General features: G+C 43.3%; 1 protein-coding gene across 4 annotated transcripts in view; it reads left to right on the forward strand.

The window, feature by feature from the left end:
• LOC133512158 (contactin-associated protein-like 5) overlaps window positions 1–20,296 on the forward strand; it is a 219,008-nt gene that overhangs the window by 99,147 nt on the left and 99,565 nt on the right. For all 4 annotated transcript variants that reach the window (XM_061841507.1, XM_061841508.1, XM_061841510.1 and 1 more), the window contains 3 exons: window positions 7,452–7,655; window positions 10,910–11,094; window positions 12,100–12,243. In XM_061841507.1, the coding sequence (XP_061697491.1) occupies window positions 7,452–7,655; window positions 10,910–11,094; window positions 12,100–12,243 (533 nt within the window). The remainder of the gene's footprint in view (window positions 1–7,451; window positions 7,656–10,909; window positions 11,095–12,099; window positions 12,244–20,296) is intronic.

The following is a 20,296-nucleotide window of genomic DNA, read 5'->3' on the forward strand; positions in this document are numbered from 1 at the left end:
CATGATGAGAGCTGACTCACTTGCTTGAGACAGGGAGCCCCCTCAAAAACAAGATCATTTCAGCAAGAAGCGAAATTCCCTACATCTAGAGTAGAAGAAACAGTATAGTGCAATTCTTATGTACGCCGTGCTAATGAGTATAACTACATGTTGATGACATGATGATTTGAAGCTGAATTTTTGATTCTTTTTGGTTGCTCGGTGTCTTTGGACCGAAGTTATTTATGCAAATATGTATACACATAAGATATTGTCATCTTTGGTGACATTGTTTTACGTAAAAGACATTGTCGATGTCGACCAGTATGTCTGGTGGCCACCAAAAACGAGGCGTCTGGCCGGGCAGGTCAGGAGGTCTGCCTGGATGCCAAGCACCAGGGTCCCCACAGGGTGATTCGGACTGATGTCCTCGAGAAGGAACCCAACGGCGAAGCAGGAACCTGATGGAAGCATGCGACTACTCCAGACGAAGACAGGAATGTGAGACGGCCGAATACCTGTCGCTGCCGGCACTGGAACAGAGGGGACCGTAATGTCGTCGTTGCCGGGGTAGGAACATGAGACGGCCGACGAGCCTTCACCGGCACCTGGACAGGAACGTGAGGCGGCCGGGGAGTAATCGCCACTGAGAGAGGGATGTAGAGCGTCCGACGGGCCGTCGGTGCCGACTGGACAAGAACGTAAGGCGGCCGACGAGCTGTCTCCACCGCGGGGACAGAAACGTGGGGCGGCCAACGAGCCGTCACCGCCACGGGGACAGGAACGTGGGGCAGCCGATGAGTCGTTGTCACCGGGACAGGAGCCGGAGGCGGGCGACGAGTCGTTGCTGCCGCCAGGACTGGAACGTGAGGCAACCGACAAGCCCTCGCTGCCGCCTGGAACATAAAGCGGCCGGGAATCTGTACTGTGGTCTGCTTCCACCGCAACGTGGGTGTGTTGCGGCAGCGGGTCATTCGCCACCTCGACATGGGCTTTGCTCCGTAGCGGATTGGTGGCTACCGCGGCGTGAACGTGGTTTGCCAGGAAGTCTGTCACCATCGCAACAAGGATTTGGTGCAGCAGCGGATCAGTCTCCACTGTAACGTGGGCTTGGCTTGGTAGCAGATCGGTGGCTACTGCGGCGTGAACGTGGTTTGCGAGGAAGTCTGTCACCACCTCACCACCGCAATGTAGATGTGGCATGGCAGTGGGTCAGTTGCCATCGCTACGTGAGTTTGGCTTGGCAGCGGGTCAGCCGCAACGTGGGCTTGGATTGGTAGCGGATCGGCGGGAACCGTCACGTGGGCGTGGCTTGGACGGTAGTCTAATTCCCACTGAACCTGGTTCGTGAGGGCCACAAGCTCCGCCCTCTGCCTCACTAACTGCTCTCGCATAAAGCGATCATTGCACCTCAGGGGTCGCGAATCCCTCCTCTCCCTGGGCCGGACGCTTACCAGTTGATTCAGCGTCCATCAGCTTGATCGTCTGTAACGCATCGGCGGGAGTCGGCTGTGGATTGGCCGCCGGCAAAACGTGGGCGGATGTCGGCTGTGGCTCGGCAGTCGCTGGACCGGGATGCCGGTGTGGCTTGATTTTCGGCGAAGCACCGGCCGAGGTCTGCTGAGACTCGGCCGTCGCTGGAGCAGAATGCCGCAGTGGCTTGATTTTCGTCGAAGCGCCGGCCGAGGTCGGCTGAGGCTCAGCCGTCGCTGGAGCGGAATGCCGCTGTGGCTTGGTTGTCTTGGTCGTCGCAGCGTGGAAGACGCCAAGTGGCACCCTGCTTAGGCAGCTCCTCTGGCCGCCACATGGAGTACCTGGATAGATGGCCAAGCGGGTCCCCAGGGAAGAATAGAGGAAGAAGATTTGGGCTCACAGGGCGAAGGCACTCGGAACCTGGAGGTGCGGGACCGCGCAATGAAGTCATCGAGACTCATTAAGGGGAGGGAGAATTCGCCTTCGTTGTCCAAGTCAGAATCAGTCATATAAATTCAATTCTTCCTCATAATCCGAAAAATCTGAGTCCAAAATAATATGCGGTGGTGAGCGTCGTGGTCGGGATGTAATCATGACATGCGGGCGGTGCATGTGACAAGGATGGAGAGGACGATATCAAGGAGCCTACCCGGATAGGATATACCAGGTCCAGTGGGAGGCGGTGTGTCTGGCGTCGTCCCCGGCAACGCCGAGTCTTTCCTGCTTGGTCCTGTAATGGCCAGTTCGTTCAGTCGTGAACCTGCGGTGCGGGGCTGGACCCAAATGCAGGACTCCGGGACGACGGCACTATATTCAGTGGGTTTAATTGTAGGAGTTTCCGCACACTGTAACACAAAGCACACTCACAGACTCTGGGTACAACGACTTGGCGAATGCCAGTGACCAAAACTCCAGATTAAATACACCATTTATTTACAGTCTCAATGTTCAACAGCTGTGAGCTGTGACAGGGGTCACCAGCCTGGGCAGTGGCCATGCCCCTCTTGGTCGTGGTCCAACCTGGCTCATGACAGGCAACACAGTGGCGTAGCTGTAAAGCGTTGGCCTCACAAGGACTAGGGTTCGATCCCGGTCCTGCCCGTGTGTAGTTTTAATGTTCTCCCCATGGCTGTGTGGGTTTTCTCCTGACACTCCTCTCAATCCTCCCACATCCCAAAATATGCAACATTAATTGGACACACTTAATTGCCCCTAGTTGTGATTGTGAGTGGGTCTGTTGTCTGTCTCCATGTGCCCTGTGATTGGCTGGCAACCACTTCAAGGTGTACCCTGTCTCTTGGCTGATGACAGCTGGGATAGGCTCCAGCACTCACGTAACCTTTGTGAGGATTAGCGGCTCTGAAAATGGATAGATGAATGGATGGATGGTTTGCATAATGTTTCATTTAGGGAAATTAAAGGCCGGGATCATTAAAAACTCTTTTGGGGTTAGGGGGCGGGTGTCAAAACTGTCACCTTCATTAACATTGTCATAACCAGGACTCGAGGGCGGACCCAAATGCACGACTTGGGTGACAGGCAAGCAGTAAGGAGAAAGTCTTTATTCGTTCCAGAGTCGGTAACCGGGGAGTCAGTCAGCACAAACAGCAGGAACAGTATCGACAGGCTTACAGGGTAGGTCAGGAGACAGATGTTGGTCGGTACATGGGAGGTTGGCGTCAGGAATGCGGAAATGCGGGAACGAGGCATGCGAGGCAATGATCTGGCGAAGACCAGTCGTCCCCTGGGTCCTATAAGGGCTTAATCAGTGGGGATAAGGCGCAGGTGTGCGCCTCCTAATTAGCGCCGGTCTGCTGGGACCCGCCCAGCCAGGGCTGGAATGGCAGGACCATGACAAACATGGAGCCTGCAGACATCAGATAGCCCCTAAGAACCATATGAGAAGCCTGTGAGCCTATCCTAAAAACAGCTCAGCAGTGATGGGACACTGTGATCGCCTAGTAATATTCTATAAGTGAATTGTAATCAACTGTAAAGATTTATAGAAATGTCCTGCTGTTATTGATAGAGCCATTGTTGTCCCCATTGTTGAGAAGGTGATATTTCTGTGTCCGACTTTGTCAAATCATTATTGATTATAATTGTGAAAAATAATTAACACGATAAATGTCTTTGCATAGATGAATATCATTTATTTTCAGGAATGGATTTTGAGCAAATTTGTTATTTCACTAGTGTGTGTCAAACTCGTACCCTTTCACATTCATCAGTAACCAAGAAGTACCGATAGTTGTCAAATTTTAAAAGGTTGGTGACCCCTGATTTTGAGTCTTCATGGAATCTGACATGGGTGTTTTAGGGATGTGGTAGAATGGCAGAGTACCAGGACCCAGGCACGTGGCGAACATTCAAATTCCATGCAGGTGGCAGCAGAGATTTGAACTCAGAGCCTCAGAAGTGTGAGGCACACATCCTCTAGTGTACTGCACTGACATTATGCATGTATTAGTTTTACAAAGTTAAAATACTGTACATATTTCAATTTCAGTTATACAAGGGCTGGCTTTGGCAGTATGGATGTTTTGGGAAAAAAAAGTTGTGAAAAGGAAAGATGAACAATTTCAATTTCAAATGATCTCCATCATTGTAATTTGTAAATACAATCACACAATCGTCATGAAAATAATTTCATCCATCCATCCATTATCTGAGTAGCTTATCCTCACAAAGGTCACGGCAGTGCTGGAGCTTATCCCAGCTATTTGGGGGCAGGAGATGAGGTACACCCTGGACTGGTTGCGAAAATAGTTCCTTTGTTCAAAATATTTTGACAGTAGGAACAGTACAGTATCAAGCCTGCAATGTATTCTTGCAAACAATCCCAGTTTTAGTCCACCCACAGTCATCTGGGCTCGACTCCAGTTTACCTGAAACCCTGGAGAGGATAAATGGTGAAGAAATATGATGTTTGCATTAGTATATTATTATTTTGTCCCATGGTAATAAAGCAAATGCCTTAAAATGGTGCACATGTGCTTGCATGTGGTTATTTTGATCAATCTCGAGTTACCAAGCAACGCTGTACAAAATAAGCAATGGAAATTTGATGTCTTTATCAAGACATCGACGTTTGTTCGCAGTCCAATGATACAAGTGGAGCACCTGTGCAGTCATGTGGTCCTCTTTTTCATTTGATTCACCCTAATTGTTGTAACTGGGACTCCTGGGTAGCAGGATTTACTGTATTCTAGTCACTTACTTTGATTAGGCTTTAAGTTTGAAGAAAAAATAACAGCTTGTTAAAAAATATTGTTTGTTGCTTTCGTGTGTATATGTGTTTTTCATTCTCGCTCCTCTGCGGAGAGAGCCAACTGCGGAGAGCCACAGGCGCACTCACTTGCATAGCATTACTTTGTATTTATGGAGCACACCATAGCGCTCGAGGCTACACAAAGTGCTTCACAGATCACAAAACAAACAGGAGTGGTATAAAACAAACAAGAGGCCTGCAGAGTTAAAGCACACGGTTGAGGAACAAGTTGCCACCGCTGAAGAGTGTTTTTTCCCTATGTGTGTCATGTTCCTTTCCGCGCCATTGTGCCCCTTCAGAAGATAAGCGGCAGGTCCTGCGATTGCATGCCCCCCTCCTGCCTCCGGGGAGACATGAACATTAACACAGATAATGACCGATTCTTTTGCCCCACAGCTACTGCATATTGGAACCATTTTTCACATGCTGTACTGTAGTAGACCATGCGAATATCCTGATATAAAAATTCCTTTTTTTTTTCCTGGAAGACAATAGAAAAGTTAGTCGAGACTTAAAGTAAGATCATTGCTCTGCATCAAAACAAACACACACACACACAGATAATAAAAACTGTGTAAAAAAATGACCCGTTTCGTTAAACATGAAACACAATCTGTGATACTGGTAGACCATCAAGTTGCTTTGGTTTCATAATAAATATTACTCCAGAAAATGATGTGACATATTTATGTGGATTTTTAGTTGAATTAATCTGTATGTTAAATCACCAGAAAGGCAATTTACTAATAAAACCAAATAAGTGATGTGTTTTCCTCAACCTTCCTAAATCAGAACTACTTACACTTTATGCAGGAGGAAGCATAGTGTCACAGTCAGTTAGAGCATCTGCCTCACAGTTCTTAAGACCAGTGTTGAAATCCCAGCCCCGCCTGTGCGGAGTTTGCATGTTCTGCCCCTGCCTGCATGGGTTTTCTCCACATCCCAAAAACGTGCATTCATTAGAGACTCTAAATTGCCCTTGGGTATTGTTTTGAGTGCGAATGGTTGGTTGTTTCTATGTGTCCTGCAAATGGCTGGCAACCAATTCAGGGTTTACCCTGCCTCCCCGATGATAGCTGGGATAGGCTCCAGCACTCCTGCGACCCTTGTGAGAATAAGCAGCCCAGAAGATGAATGGCTGTTTTACGCCCCATTCGCTCATTTAACTTTGGCATTAATTAAAAATGATGAACCTTTTTTTTCTACGCATTCCTTAGAGTCTGTGCTTACACTCCTACTGTCAGTAAATGAGAGACTACCATGCAACAAATCTTTAAGAAACCAAAAACAAGAAGACTCTCTTGCTCACACAATTCTTCAAAGAAGAGACAAAGCATGCTTGGTTCAAATTCTTTACTTGTCACTCCCAATTGAAGTTTAATTTAAAGCAGACACATATAACAAAATATATTTATTTTTTAAAAACCAAACCGTATGATTTTGTCTTGCAAAGGTTTGCCAGCACAATGCTAAGATTTAATGCAAAAGACCATAGATAGGCAAACAGAAATCAGCACAGATGTTTTGCAACACAGATTTACAGTAATTATGATCCTACAACAACTGCTACTTCAACACCAACAAGCAGCAACACATACAGTACCAGCAGCGCATATAACAATATGTACAGGCATAATGTTCGTTCTGCTTTACGGCAATATCAACCTTTGCTGTTGAATGCTGGTAGTTGTGGACCTTCTCTACCTCTTCTTCTGGCTCTTAATTACACTGCATCTCTTTCAGTAAACCTCAGTGTTGTTGGCATGTTTGTGGATTAACCTACCAGTCATGTTTTGCGGATGTGGGAGGAAGCCCAAATGCCTGGAGAAAGCCCATGCAGGGCTGATAAGAACATGCAGGCTCCACGCAGTGGGGGTGAGTTTTTGAATCCTGGTCCTCAGAACTGTAAGGCAGACGTTCTAACCAGGCATCTACCGTGTTGCCCCCTCCCTTAATATATATATAAAAAATAAGGAAATATTTGAAAATTTTGTCAATTGTGCAGGTTATCTGGAATGTAACATCTGCGATAAATGGGGGATTACTTTTAATGATAGTTACCAAATTTCATTACTCATAGGGCGGCACGGTGGAGCGACTGGTTAGCATGTCTGCCTCACAGTTCTGAAGACTGGGGTTCAAATCCTGGCCCCGCTGCTGTGGCATTTGCATGTTCTCTCTGTCCCTGTGTGGGTTTTCTCTGGGCAATCCGGTTCCCTCCCTCTGACATCCCAAGAATATGCAGGTTAGGTGAACTGAAAACTCTAAATTGCCCGTGGGTATGAATATGAGATCAAATAGTTTGTTTGTATGTGCCCTGCGACTGACTGGCAACCAGTTAAGGCTTTAACCCACCTCTCGCCCAAAGATCACTGGGATGGACTCCAGCATGCCTGCGACCCGAGTGAGGATAACCAGTACAGAAGATGAATGAATGAATGAATGAATGAATGAAAGACTGCTCTTATTATACTGAGCTATCCCAAATACCTCCCTGACTGGTCTGCCACAGAAACACTGGACATTAAAATGTGCAATCTCGAACTACATTCATTTTTATCTAGTATTGCTTATGACCTTTAAACAATACCTAAATGTCCTGACTAATTTTGAAATAAGATCACAGCTATCATTTCGGCTCTATCTGGACTCAATGTCTTCTTTTTCTGCGCCTTCACACTGATGTGAGTATTGTTCTGTTCCCCCAACTCCCAACCCTCCATCGTAGAGTCCTACGTGGCAGACTTTGATGGCAGAAGCTCCTTGCTGTATCGATTTAACCAAAAGTCGATGTCCACTGTGAAAGATGTCATCTCGCTGCTCTTTAAGAGTCAGCAGGCCAATGGGGTTTTGCTGCATGGCGAGGGTCAGAGAGGCGACTACATCACTCTGGAGCTCCACCGAGGGAAACTGGACCTCTACCTCAACTTAGGTGAAGCACATTTTGTGGTTAACACTTCAAACTGAGAACAAGAATTGCATGTTGTGAAAATCCTCACTTCATCATAAGTCAATTGTTGTAAGGAGAGACATACTGTATTGCGGATTTTATTAGCATCATAGCATGTTTGTGTTTTGGCTCCAAAATACAACCGTGTGACAATAAGATATTTAGATGGACGGGACTTAACATCCCACAACCCGTTTAAAAAAACAAGGATAGCATTCACAATGGCAGAGTACTTTAATGCAGACAGTAGTCATTTGAAACTGAATTCATGTTTTTAGCCAAATTTGCGACAGCTTTCAAGCTATGTCACTGATGGTGTTGTGGTACACTCCTCTGACTTTGGTGTAGGCAGTGTGGGTTCAGTTCCCACTCTGTGATGGTGTGAATGTGAGTGCGAATGATTGTCCACGTGTATCTGTGCCCTGTCACTTCAGCGTGTAGTCTGCCTTTTGCCCAAAGTCAGCTTGCATAGCCTCCAGGGCCCCTTACCCTCATGAGGATAAACAGTATAGAGAATGGATGGATGGATGGATGGACAGCGGCGCCATGTTGAGTCATCGCAACCCAGCCACGAGTGTTGTCATCGCTCGCGAAAAAAAGGATTACGTGTCCCTACCCCCTAAACTAATATTGTTTTTAAATAGCTCTATACACACCTAACTGTCATTTGGAACCCACAAAGCTCTCGTCCTTTGCACCTATGCAATCCATTTTTCATGACGAACCAGGTCTTTTGGAAAAGAATGAAGAGTGAATTCATCCTTCGAGTGTTCAAGCAATATCCAATAATACAACGAGCTGGCATTTTGGCTAACACGAAGGGAACAAAGGGCTACCTTCCCGCAGGTAAAACTGGTATAAACACACAAACCCGCCTGAGTAGGTGTCTGCTAATAATGTCACTTCCTGCTTCTTACCCAAAACAAATCACTCGAGAGAATTTTCATGGCGGGAGTTACAAAAAAACGTATCTGTCAAAATCATCAAAATTATGTTGTGTGGTGAAAAAGTGGTTGGGTCCATTCCGGCTGCATTTATTAAAAACATACTAAAAATCATGCTTTTCGGGTCAGTAGATCTTTAAGCACTACATTTTTCTTTTTTTTTTCATAACACTGTACAAGGCAAAGGTCCATTATTGTATTTTAGAGATGGGAATTGCAGGTTTTACCAATATCGGCATCGGTAATGTTTTGGTGCTTTGGAACCATGTGGTTTATGTTGAGTGCTGCTGCTGATAACATAAAATTGTCACATGGAAGTGGTTTCCTGACTCATGTTGAGAGACCCTTGAACAGAGCACCGACCCTAACCCCTAGTTCAAAAGATGCAACACTATTTGTCTGCCCCTTTGCAGTGTATGTGTACTGTTGCTGTTCATTCTCCCCTTGAATGCTTGCAGTCTCTGATCTAGTTCTCTTTATGGTGTTAACCCATTCATGGGCAGGGTGGCAATTTTTTGCATTATTGAGATTAAAGTCTCCTAACAGGCCACAATCAAGGAAATAACATTTTTTTCTCATTTATAGTTAAGTTATATGATAAGTTTACTAATTTATAATCTCATCAGCGCAGTCCGAAACAACTATAGCTCACCTCAATGGCCTCAGGTGGGTATAAAAACAATGTGAGCTCAAGCTATGTAATACGAGTGTCATAGGCACATTGGGAAAAAAAAAAAAAAAAAAAACGGGAGAGTGCACACAATTGAAATGGTCGTTTTTTTTTTTTTTTTAAATGTGCCCATGACCCTGTTTTTCTATGTAGTTTGAGCTCACGTTGTTTTGATAGCCACGTGACGCCATAGGAAAGCTTTGGAACCAAAACTCTTGGGATTCAAAAACTGTTTCCCCACAAACGCCATGGATGGCACAGAGGATGACGTGTTGTGGGAGCAAAGTAGGATCACTGTTCATGAATTCAGGATGCACCGAATTGGAACAAGTCACCAAAGGTAGCTAACGATGGATATTTTTCAGACTGGAGATGAGCCAGATGTTGCTTTTGAAGTCTTGGCCCTAACTGCACTATGCACAAACATTTTATGCACAAATATTTAATGCAAAAAATGTTTAAGTCAAACCGTGTTAAATATTTATTTAAGACTGTAATATGTGTGATCAACAGTATTAATAAAATGTTATGCCATCATTGAGCATTTAGTTGGTTGAGGGATTCTGTTCTGACAAATACAGGGACCAGGAAAAGCGTGTCCTGTGGCCTGTACTGAGATTATATTACGGCTACATCAGCATGTGCACAATGATTATTATTAATGATTGTTGTACAGACAGTTTTTTGAAAAACAATATAAGTACAAACCTAACAAAATATAAAGATAATTCCCGATATTTTGAGAATATGGGGAGCAGCAAATTGGTGGTACTCATTGTACATTGGTAGAAGGGTTTTTTCGGATTTTTTTTAGGTCAACTTTGGGGGTGTGCAATATACTTCAGGACGCATCATACTCGAGAAATTTTCAACAATAAAACAATAGTTACTGGAATTGTCTGGCAAGCAGTTTTGTGCAGTCAACTGGAATAGGCCCCAACTCATAAAAGCACTGTCAAAATTGGATGGATAATCGATGTACGATGAAAAGCCAATTTATCAAGTTAACATTTTCTTAGGATGGAGAGAAAAATAAGAAACAACAGTCATTGAACTATCAGAAGAATATTTTCCTTGGCCTCTGATAAAGACAGAATTGATATATCGTATTGATATTTTGTTTTACCTCGATTTACCAGGAGCTCTTCCGACACGACTACTTCTTCATCAGATTTATCATTGTTTTTCCTTCTTTTTTTTGCAAGGAGCGGTGTCAGAGTGAACGTCCTCACCAACTGTGCTGCACCTCTTTAGCTCCATTTAGGTTATGGGAGATCAACGCTTGCTCAAGGGCAATTTGACATAAAGCAGACGATTACAACAAGGTTGGAAAATGTAATGTAAAAATTAAATTGCAAAAAAGTGCTACACCGCAGGGAGGTCTCTCTGTAAAAACCAAAATGAAATACAACAAGGATTAATGCTAACACTAATGTCTCACTATTTACTACTGTGAAAAAGGTCATTAAAACAACAAATGTAGTGTTTTTGTTTTTTTTAACATTATCTAACAATGGCAAATACACAGTTCATGAATCGGTGTCCTGGATGGAGCTGACCCCACTTCCACACTTTCGACTCACCTGACACCACTTTCCACCATCCCCTGCTGTTTTTTCCAGACGATAACCCTCCGAGGTTGAGCGCCCCCCGCATTGCCATTACGGTGGGCAGCCTTTTGGACGACCAGCATTGGCACGCCGTGCACGTGGAGCGCTTCAACAAGCACGTCAACTTCACAGTGGACGCCCACACACACCACTTCCAAACGCAAGGGGAGGCGTACTCACTGGAGGTGGACTACGAGGTGAGCAAATTAGCATCAAGTGGTCCGAATCAGTTCGTAAAATGGAGTGCACTTGATACATTTATCCCGTAAGCAGAGCATTGGTAACACCACGCATGTGAGAAGTGGTTGAAGTCTTCTCTCTCCAGGACTGCAGGGGGGGAAAAGCCCAACATTTAATAGTGGAGGAAATGTATAAAGTACAGATTGAACACCTCCATGCTCCTTCTGCATTATACATGCAGGCAAGTGCATATTCAGGATTCCCTTGAAGCCTCCTTTTAAAAGTAGTCAGCCGGACATAATGCTTTCAACTCATGCAGCTAGCATTAATTAGCGGGCCAAAGCTGCTAAAATCTCAACTGTTAAAAAGCGATGTTTCAACCATGCATGCCGCGCAAGAACTGGCAGGCATAAGTAATGGTTCAATTCCTGAAAACCTTACCTCTTAATGACCGCAAACTCCAGCCCATTAATAATCAAATGCTGGAACATGCAGGCACAGCCTTCCCGGAAAACGTTTGTCGAGAACCTGTGGGGATTTGTTTCACAGGGATCTGCATCATCTAAGTGAGTTTGTCTTACAATCCACAGTCTCAGAGTTGAGATCGGATGGGTTGATGTTACAGCTCTCAGTTAAGTTCTTGGAACTCCTCTTTGGGAGCTCTCATTAGGGAAAGAAACTTTTAATAACTAGTTTAAGATATCTTAGAATTGAGAGAGTGATGTTTTTAAACGTGCATGGTAACTGAGTATTTTCTGTTTAACCCATGAATCCTGGTTTCTCATAATGGTAGAGTTGCTTGCACTACTTGAATTACTCATACAGCCCAACTTTGGGTTAGCATGCATGGGTTTTCTACGGCTTCCCTTCAACCCCAAAAATAGCTAATTTTAATCACCAATCAGTGCCCTCGACCACGGAGATGTTCCACGATTTGGATGCTGCGTTATATGGTTGCTGCCCACTGCTCCTCGGGCACGAATGACTGAAATAAAGTATATTTCACTTTATCTATGTCACAGCTGAGTTTTGGCGGAATCCCACTTCCTGGAAAACCTGGCACATTCCTCAGGAAGAACTTCCACGGATGTATGGAGAACCTTTACTACAATGGCATCAATATCATAGACCTAGCTAAACGGCGTAAGCCACAGATACACAGCGTGGTAAGTTTAGGATTTTTTTCAAAATATGGTTGTGGCCGTTGTTCAACCGACTTAAAGTGTTTAATTTATTCTTTTAGAGCTTGAAAAACACACTTGCATTTAGGCACAATCTCAGTACCAGTATTGACAAGCATTCTTACTTGTCACATCTTTTTATTGCAAATGTCAGCCACTTGTACCTTAGAGTTCTGCCCTTGGACCATTCTTTTTTGTTAGATGAATCTCTCTGGTTAAGATGTTTTTTCTTTTTACTAATTTTACCCTTCAGATTCCAGGCAGTATCTATTACATGTCTGCAGACAGGAAAAACACAGCAGACCGAATGAATGTGGGTGACCGTGTGAATTATATCTCTGTCGAGCACAACATTTTATTCAGCATTTAGATGAAATGTGAGGAAAAACTTTTGTTAATTGTAGTTAGGGGTAGCATGGTGGACAACAGGTTAGCAAATCTGCCTCACAGTTCTGAGTTCAAATCTGGTCTCGCCTGTGTGGAATTTGCATGTTCTCCCTGTGCCTGCCTAGGTTTTCTCCAACTACTTTGGTTTCTGCCCACATTCCAAAAACATGCATGATTGGTAGAAGTCAGTAGTAACGCATTACTTTTACACAAGTAACATTTTCCATAAACTTGATACCTGCCAGAGACCTTTAAATGCACCATACTTTGTACTTTTACGAGAGTATTTTTGTAAAGAAGGACCAATACTTTTGGTCCGTTACAATGATCAACATGCCATGTAGGGCGTGTCCACACAGGGTGCCCAGTTGTGCCAATCAAACGGATTCAGTTATGTCATTTGACTCTAATTCACTAGTCAGGTGACACCAGGCAGTCACATGACCACACACATAGCCTTCACGAGCCAATCAAAATGACTCATTTCGGGGAAGAACTGTGAACTATGACTATGTATGTTACAGACTCAAAAAAAAAAAAAAAAACGGCTTCATCATGCAGCTCATTAATTGTGACTGCCTAATCTTGGATATTTCAGTCACCTTTTAATTTGAAAAAACACCTTGAAGTTGCAAATCTTTCCATTGTTGTTTTGCAAGTGGAGATGGCAACATTAGCACTATCCATATGGTGTCACACATGCCCACACAATCACTGAGTCTGGTCAGCAAACAGCTTCTTCATCAAATTTTCTTCTTCCTTCCTTTCGGCTTGTCCCATTAGGGGTCGCCACAGCGTGTCATCTTGTATCATCTTTGCCTATCTCCTTCATCTTCCTCTCACCCCAACTGCCCTCATGTCTTCCCTCACAACATCCATCAACCTTTTCTTTGGTCTTCCTCTCAGTCTTTTGCCTGGCAGGTCCATCCTCAGCACCCTTCTACCAATATATTCACTCTCTCACCTCTGGAAATGTCCAAACCATCGAAGTCTGCTCTCTCTCACCTTGTCAGCAAAACATCCAACTTTGGCTGTCCCTCTAATGAGCTCATTTCTAATCCTATCCAACCTGCTCACTCTGAGCGAGAACCTCAACATATTCATTTCTGCCACCTCCTGTTCTGCTTCCTGTTGTCTCTACAGTGCCACCGTCTCTAATCTGTACATCATTGTTGGCCTCGCCACTGTTTTATAAACTTTGCCCCTACATCCGAGCAGAGACTCTTCTGTCACATAACACACCAGGCACCTTCCGCCAGCTGTTCCAACCTGCTTGGACCCGTTTCTTCACTTCCTTACCGCACTCACCATTGCTCTGGATTGTTGACCCTAAATATTTGAAGTCTCCAAGTCATCAAATAATTTAAGCAAATAAAGAAAATAATGTTTTTGTCAGGCACAATGTATGTGCTGTTAGTTTTTGGGCAGTTAACAATTGAAATTGTGGCAGTTGTGTTTTGACTCCTATATATATTTGTATGTATTTTTTTAAATTTTATATGATTTTCATGCTCTTACTGTATATGAAAAAATCAGAAGGTACTCAAAAGTTATTCTTTATTTGAGTAGTGTTTTCATTGACTACTTTCTTACTCTTAAGTAAATATTTGGTTGACTACTTTTTGTTTTGAGTTGTATAATGCTACAATACCCTTTCTTGAGTACAATATTTGTCTATTCTACCCATTCCTGATGGCAGGTTGATTGAAGACTCAAAAATTGAGAATCTAATATGAGAATGTGAGTGTGTATGGTTGTTCATTTATTTGTGTCCTATGATTGGCTGGCAACCAGACAGGATGCACCCCACCTCTCAGCTGAAGATCACTGGGATAGGCTCCAGCATGCCCGTGGACAAAGTGAGGATAAGGAGTCCATAAAATTGATGGATTTTAGTGAGAAAGATTTTTATATACAATATTCAGACCACAACAACTCCCCCAAGAATTACATTTTAACTCTTCATTTTTAAAAATCTTTTCATGTTCCCTTTTTTGAGGCGCATTAGGATGTTTTGTTTAAATGCATGTGTTGTGTGTTGAATACAGTATTGAAAATGTTTTTTTAATTAAACCTGAGGCTAACAAAATGAACTTGAACATTTTTGGAAAATGAGAACTTAAAAGGGTAACTCATTTGTGCTTAATCAGATTAATTCTAATATTGACGGAACAGTGGAGCAACTGGTTAGAGTGTTGGCCTCACAGTTCTGAGGACTGGGGTTGAAAACCCGGCCCCCACATCCCAAAAACACAGTACCACACAAACATGCATACATTAGAGACTCTAAATTGCCGTTAGGTGTGATTTCATTGTGGGTGAGGCTGTTGTTTGTCTCTATGTGCCCTGTGATTGGCTGGAAACCAGTTCAGGATGTACCTCGCCTCCTGCCCGAAGATAGCTGGGATTGGCTCCAGCACTACCATAATCCAAGTGAGAATAAGCGGCTCAGAAAATGTATGGATGGATTATATTAATATTAAATGGATTAGATTATTATTATTGAGAGTTGGATTTTTTTAAAGCATTCATTAGCCCACCATTATTGACACTTTGAAATAAACTAAATATTTTTTCATGGATGTCTTCCAGTGATTAAAGATTTATGGACAACGGATATTTATTTTTTGATGTAATTAAAAACATATGTATTGATCAAAGTGGGTGCTTTCACATAAACACATTCCCAAGCATATATTTTGGATTAAAATGGGACATTTTTGTCCTTATGGAATTTTGGGATGAAAATTGAATGGAGGGACCGTTAAAGCGCCCATCATTTTCAACATGATAGAGCCATTTGGAAGGTTCGAAAATCAGACAGTAACCACCATGCCAACCTTCGCGCAGCATCTCGCCTGGGCCAATCCCTGGCCTTTAAAGTGTGATTGGAGCATTAAAAGTCCTTTGCTGACAACAAAAGCGAGGAGGCAGAGAGAGAGAGCAGCTGCCATGATGGGAGCTATAATGGAATTTCAATGGGACAATCTCCCTGAGGTTGATGGAGGGGAATCTCATTGCGAGTCAAGGAGCTGTGATTGCTCTGCTCTACTCAGCACTGCCCTGTAGACGCTGATAAGTCCTCGGCCCACTCCAATGCCGCCGGTCGCCCATCCCGGACATGACGCCTCCACTGTGCTGGCTTCAACCCTAGTTTAAATTTAACTCATTTGGCTCCATGGCCGATAAATGAAGTCATTTTTGTCAGTTCTTGAGGGATTTTAGAGTCGCTTCTGTGAGGTTTTTCATATAAATGTCTGGGGTTTTATCAATGTCATTCCAGTGACCTTTTTTGGACACGCTGGTTAGAAAACACCCTTGATGCTACTTGTCAAGTAAGTATATAAACTTTAGTAGTTTTTGTAAACTTTAATTATATACAATTCTATTCTCCAAATTGTACTAAAACGCAGCAGGGGGTGTGATGTGTGGCCTGCAGCCTTCACATGCACACATCAGAACACAATGCCAAGTGTAATTCAACAATGTAATAATTAAGTGTTGCCTCCATGAATGAAAACACAATTGTATGAATACTGAGGAAGTAACAGGAAGAGATTCATGTAAACCTCATTCACTTGCAATCTCGACCCAGCTACTCCTCTGACTGCAGCTGAGAGGGAGTCTCCGAAAGTTTCTAATATCACTAGAAAAGGTTGCTAGATTTGCTGCTAGACACTTTCTTGAAAAATATTTGCTGGGGAGGTGATCTTTATAGTTGCAACAACAAAAAAATTCGCTACATTGGCATCACTGTACACTGTCAGAATCAAGGGGTTTTCTTTGTACCTATGAGGGTCCAATGGGATGTCACTGGCGAAGTACCCTCAAGTGTACACCTATTGTACCCCTTAACCAGGGTGCAAATTGGGACCCTTACATTCTGTATCCTTCGGGTAACTTTTTTGTCTACACATGGTTCAGATTAAAAGGGAACATATTGGGACGCTTACAGTTGGCACTTTTAGGGTAAATATTTGCCTACAATGGGTACAAATTGGAGGATACTCCTCCGGTGACAAGCCATTGGACCCTCAAAAGCTATAAATGATGACAAACCTCTGTTCACAAGGTCAAATATGAAATAGAAGAAAATATGATATATTTAAAAAAAAACAATTAACAATTTTGAAAAGATTGGAAAGCATTGGCCTCACAGTTCTGAGGACCCGGGTTCAATACCGGCCCCACCTGTGTGGAGTTTACATGTTCTCCCTGTGCCTGCGAGGGGTTTTCTCCAGGCACTCTGGTTTTCCTCCCACATCCCAAAAACATACATTTAAATTCCCCCTAGGTGTGATTGTAAGTGCGACTGTTGTCTGTCTCTGTGTGCCCTGCAATTAGCCGGCAGCCAGTTCAGGGTGTAGCCTGGCTCCTGCCCGTTGACATCTGGGATAGGCACCAGCTCTCCTGTGACCCTTGTGAGGATAAGGGGCTAAGAAAATTGATGGATGGATAATGAAAGTTTCACTTCACAATGAGAGGAATAAAGGCACAGGAATAAAAATGAATAAAGTTCATTGTTTTGGTTCCAAGCTCCCATTTGACAGTGGATAAATCCGTGAAAAATTAGCTGTTAAAATGCACAACTGGTGGGTTAGGGTTAGGTTAGGTTAGGTTACCCTCCGATCAAGAATCTTTCTTGTAAAAGCCATCTTCCAGTCAAAGGCCACGAACTGTACAGTTGCGTAAAGATTCTCACCATCAGAATTAGAGATGGGCGGGGATGGGGGGAGGGGGATACTTTGTCTCACCCAGGAAAAAGATTTTAAATATTTGCAGTTATTAATAGATTAATTCTCAACATGTTTATCTCTATCTCAAACCAACTTGAAGTGAGAGGGTTGACACTGGCGATGAAAAGGGATGGAGTGACCATGAAGACTCCCACAGAAGTCAACAAATATAGCTTTGTGTGCAACACCCCAGACCAGAAACTGTCTGTACATCTCCCACTGTCATGAATTTGTCAGTCTTCTCTTTCAAGATTTGGGGCAGGAAGAGTACCACAAAACTCAGCATCTACAGTAAAATGAAGAAACAAAAATCATCAGTAATCTTTGAATCCCCCGAAAGCTCTGGTTCAAATTTGGAAAAACTGGATAAACTGAGGCAGCAAGGTGGATGATCAGGAAACTCCGTTCCGGGGCTGGACCCAGATGCAGGACTCCAAGACGAGGACATGATGTCAGGCGTAGTTTTATTCAAGCATACGTGGCACAGAAACACTGTGATCATGATAGCTCAACACTACACTATCCACAGTGGTGGAGATTCCTACTGTTAGTGAATGCAACTCACTAACTCGGAACAATGCACAACAAACTGGCAAATGCCAGTGACCAAAACTCCAACTTAAATACACCATCTAATTACAGTCCCAATGTGAAACAACTGTGAACGTGACAGGTGTCTCCGACTAGGGCAGTGGCCACTACCTTCTTGGCCGTGGTCCAGCCTGGCTCATGACAGAACCCCCCCTTTAAGGCGCGGATCCAAGATGCGCCTAGACAAAAGAAAGCAGAAGTGGCTGAGGAGAAGGAAGTCTGAGCTTCCCTGTTTAAGATGCTGCCCCTATAACCCTGATAAACAAAGGAAAATGATTGATGGATGGGTGTGTGTCAAAACCAAACATTTTTTTTACCATAATTAGTGAAAATATTACATTTCCAATAACATAAATGCATTTAAGGCGACACGGTAGATCAGCTGTAGAGTGTTGGCCTCACAGCTCTGAGTATCGGGGTTCAAAACCTGGCCCTGCCTGTGTGGAGTTTGCATGTTCTCCCTGTCTGCGTCTGTGTGGGTTTTCTTCAGCCACTTTGATTTCCTCACAGATCCCAAAAACACGCATTAATTGGAGACTCTAAATTGCTTCTGGGGTGTAAGTGAGAGTGTTTTCTTTCACCATTTACCTTGCGATTGGCTGGCAACCGATTCAAGGTGTAACCTGCCTCCTGCCAGATGACAACTGGGATAGGCTCCAGCAATCCCATGACCCTTCAAAAAGACACAGTCTTACTTCACTTGATTTTTCAGTTACCACACGCGAGTAACCACTGTCAATACTACATTCTTCTTCATTGTTGATGTCATCGTAGTCTTTTTTCTTTTCTATGAAAGAAACAACAAGTTTGGGCCATGCTGCACTATGTGATTCGTAGGCTTTCTTTCATTGGTTTCAAATTGCACCATTACAAAAGATATTGTAGCACGCTTACGTATACCCAGCATGCTTTACTTAAGTTACCATTATCACATTTGGCAGTTATCAGTGCCTCTTTTATGTGTTTTATACAGACATGCTGGAATAGTTAAAGTGGTGTTGTTTCTATTTGTGTAAAATACAGTTAAATTGTTACTTTTGGTGGTGGTAAACGTTTCACCCTCCTCACAATGTTAATGGAGTTAAAGACACTACCGTAGGTCTCTAGCTTCTGAGTGCAACACATATGTTTGACAGTTTGAAAAGTAGGTGGTGCTGAAAATTGCACAGTCCAGAGTCTGCCCTTATAATGTTTATTCAAGCATTTTGAATGGGCGTAATAAAATGTTTTCATGGGCCAGATGTAATGAAGTAGTGGCTCAGATAAGTGCAGCGGGTCGCAAGTTTGACACGTATCTTCTGGATCCTTGGGGTCTTTTCCCCAAAGCATGTTTTTAGGACAAGTGAATTACCTACCATGGTTCATTTGAGCTGTTGACAATCAAAGTAGCACCGACAGAGGCATGTCAACATTTTCTCAGAGCAATTGTTTTATTTTATTCTCATATGTGTTCGTACAAGTGGATGGCCCTCACCAAATCAATTCCTCCCAATTTTCCCCTTAAAAATCTAAACAGATACAGAAAATGTAATTTTCTAACTCCATGCAGTAGTTGTTATTGTGACTACTGAGTCATTGAAGAGCGTTCGGATGAGCCCCTAAAACCGTAGCAGCAGCAGGCAAGAAAAGACTCTCAGATGACTCCAACTGTGGAGACTTCCCCCGAATTGTAAATGACTTCCCTGCACAGTATTCCAAATCATCTCACGTTATGTGGCGATGGGTTCTTTAATGCCTGTTAGCATTTCAGCAGACTGGTGTCGTTGCTCCACAGTGTTGTGTGTGACTATGTTTATGGCCTGGCGATCTACATGACTTTTACAGTATGTCTCCCCCAGTCTGACTCAGTTTTTCTAAATTATACCAAAAAAGGACAATGTGTTGTGTTGTACAAATAAAGGCCTCTTCCCTAAAAGACACATTGTACAATGTACACTTAAGTCAAGGAACTTGCCCACCAATGATTTAATGACAACTAAAATGTCACACTGAATGAAAAACATTGTGCGTCGTATTCATGTTTTTTTTTTCTGCCCATCTTTTTGTGAGTCAATAGGCACCCCTTGATCATTGCTGAACAGCGTGATTATGATTGAGATGGGTTCTTTGGAAGCATACACTGATGCCACAGTGATAGTTAAAATAAAGTCCTGTTTCTGCATCTTGAGCCCTTTCCTCCAAAAAAACATCATTGTTATAACATTTTAGAGGAATTATTTTCTTGTTTTTGCATAATCCGAACTGTAGCAATCATACTATTTACTGTTTTACTATGTCATCATGGCATCTTGTTTAATTAGTGACAGTGTTTGCATCAAAGTCTT

This window comes from Syngnathoides biaculeatus, chromosome 14 (assembly GCF_019802595.1).
Source record: "Syngnathoides biaculeatus isolate LvHL_M chromosome 14, ASM1980259v1, whole genome shotgun sequence".
NCBI classification, from domain to species: Eukaryota; Metazoa; Chordata; class Actinopteri; order Syngnathiformes; family Syngnathidae; genus Syngnathoides; species Syngnathoides biaculeatus.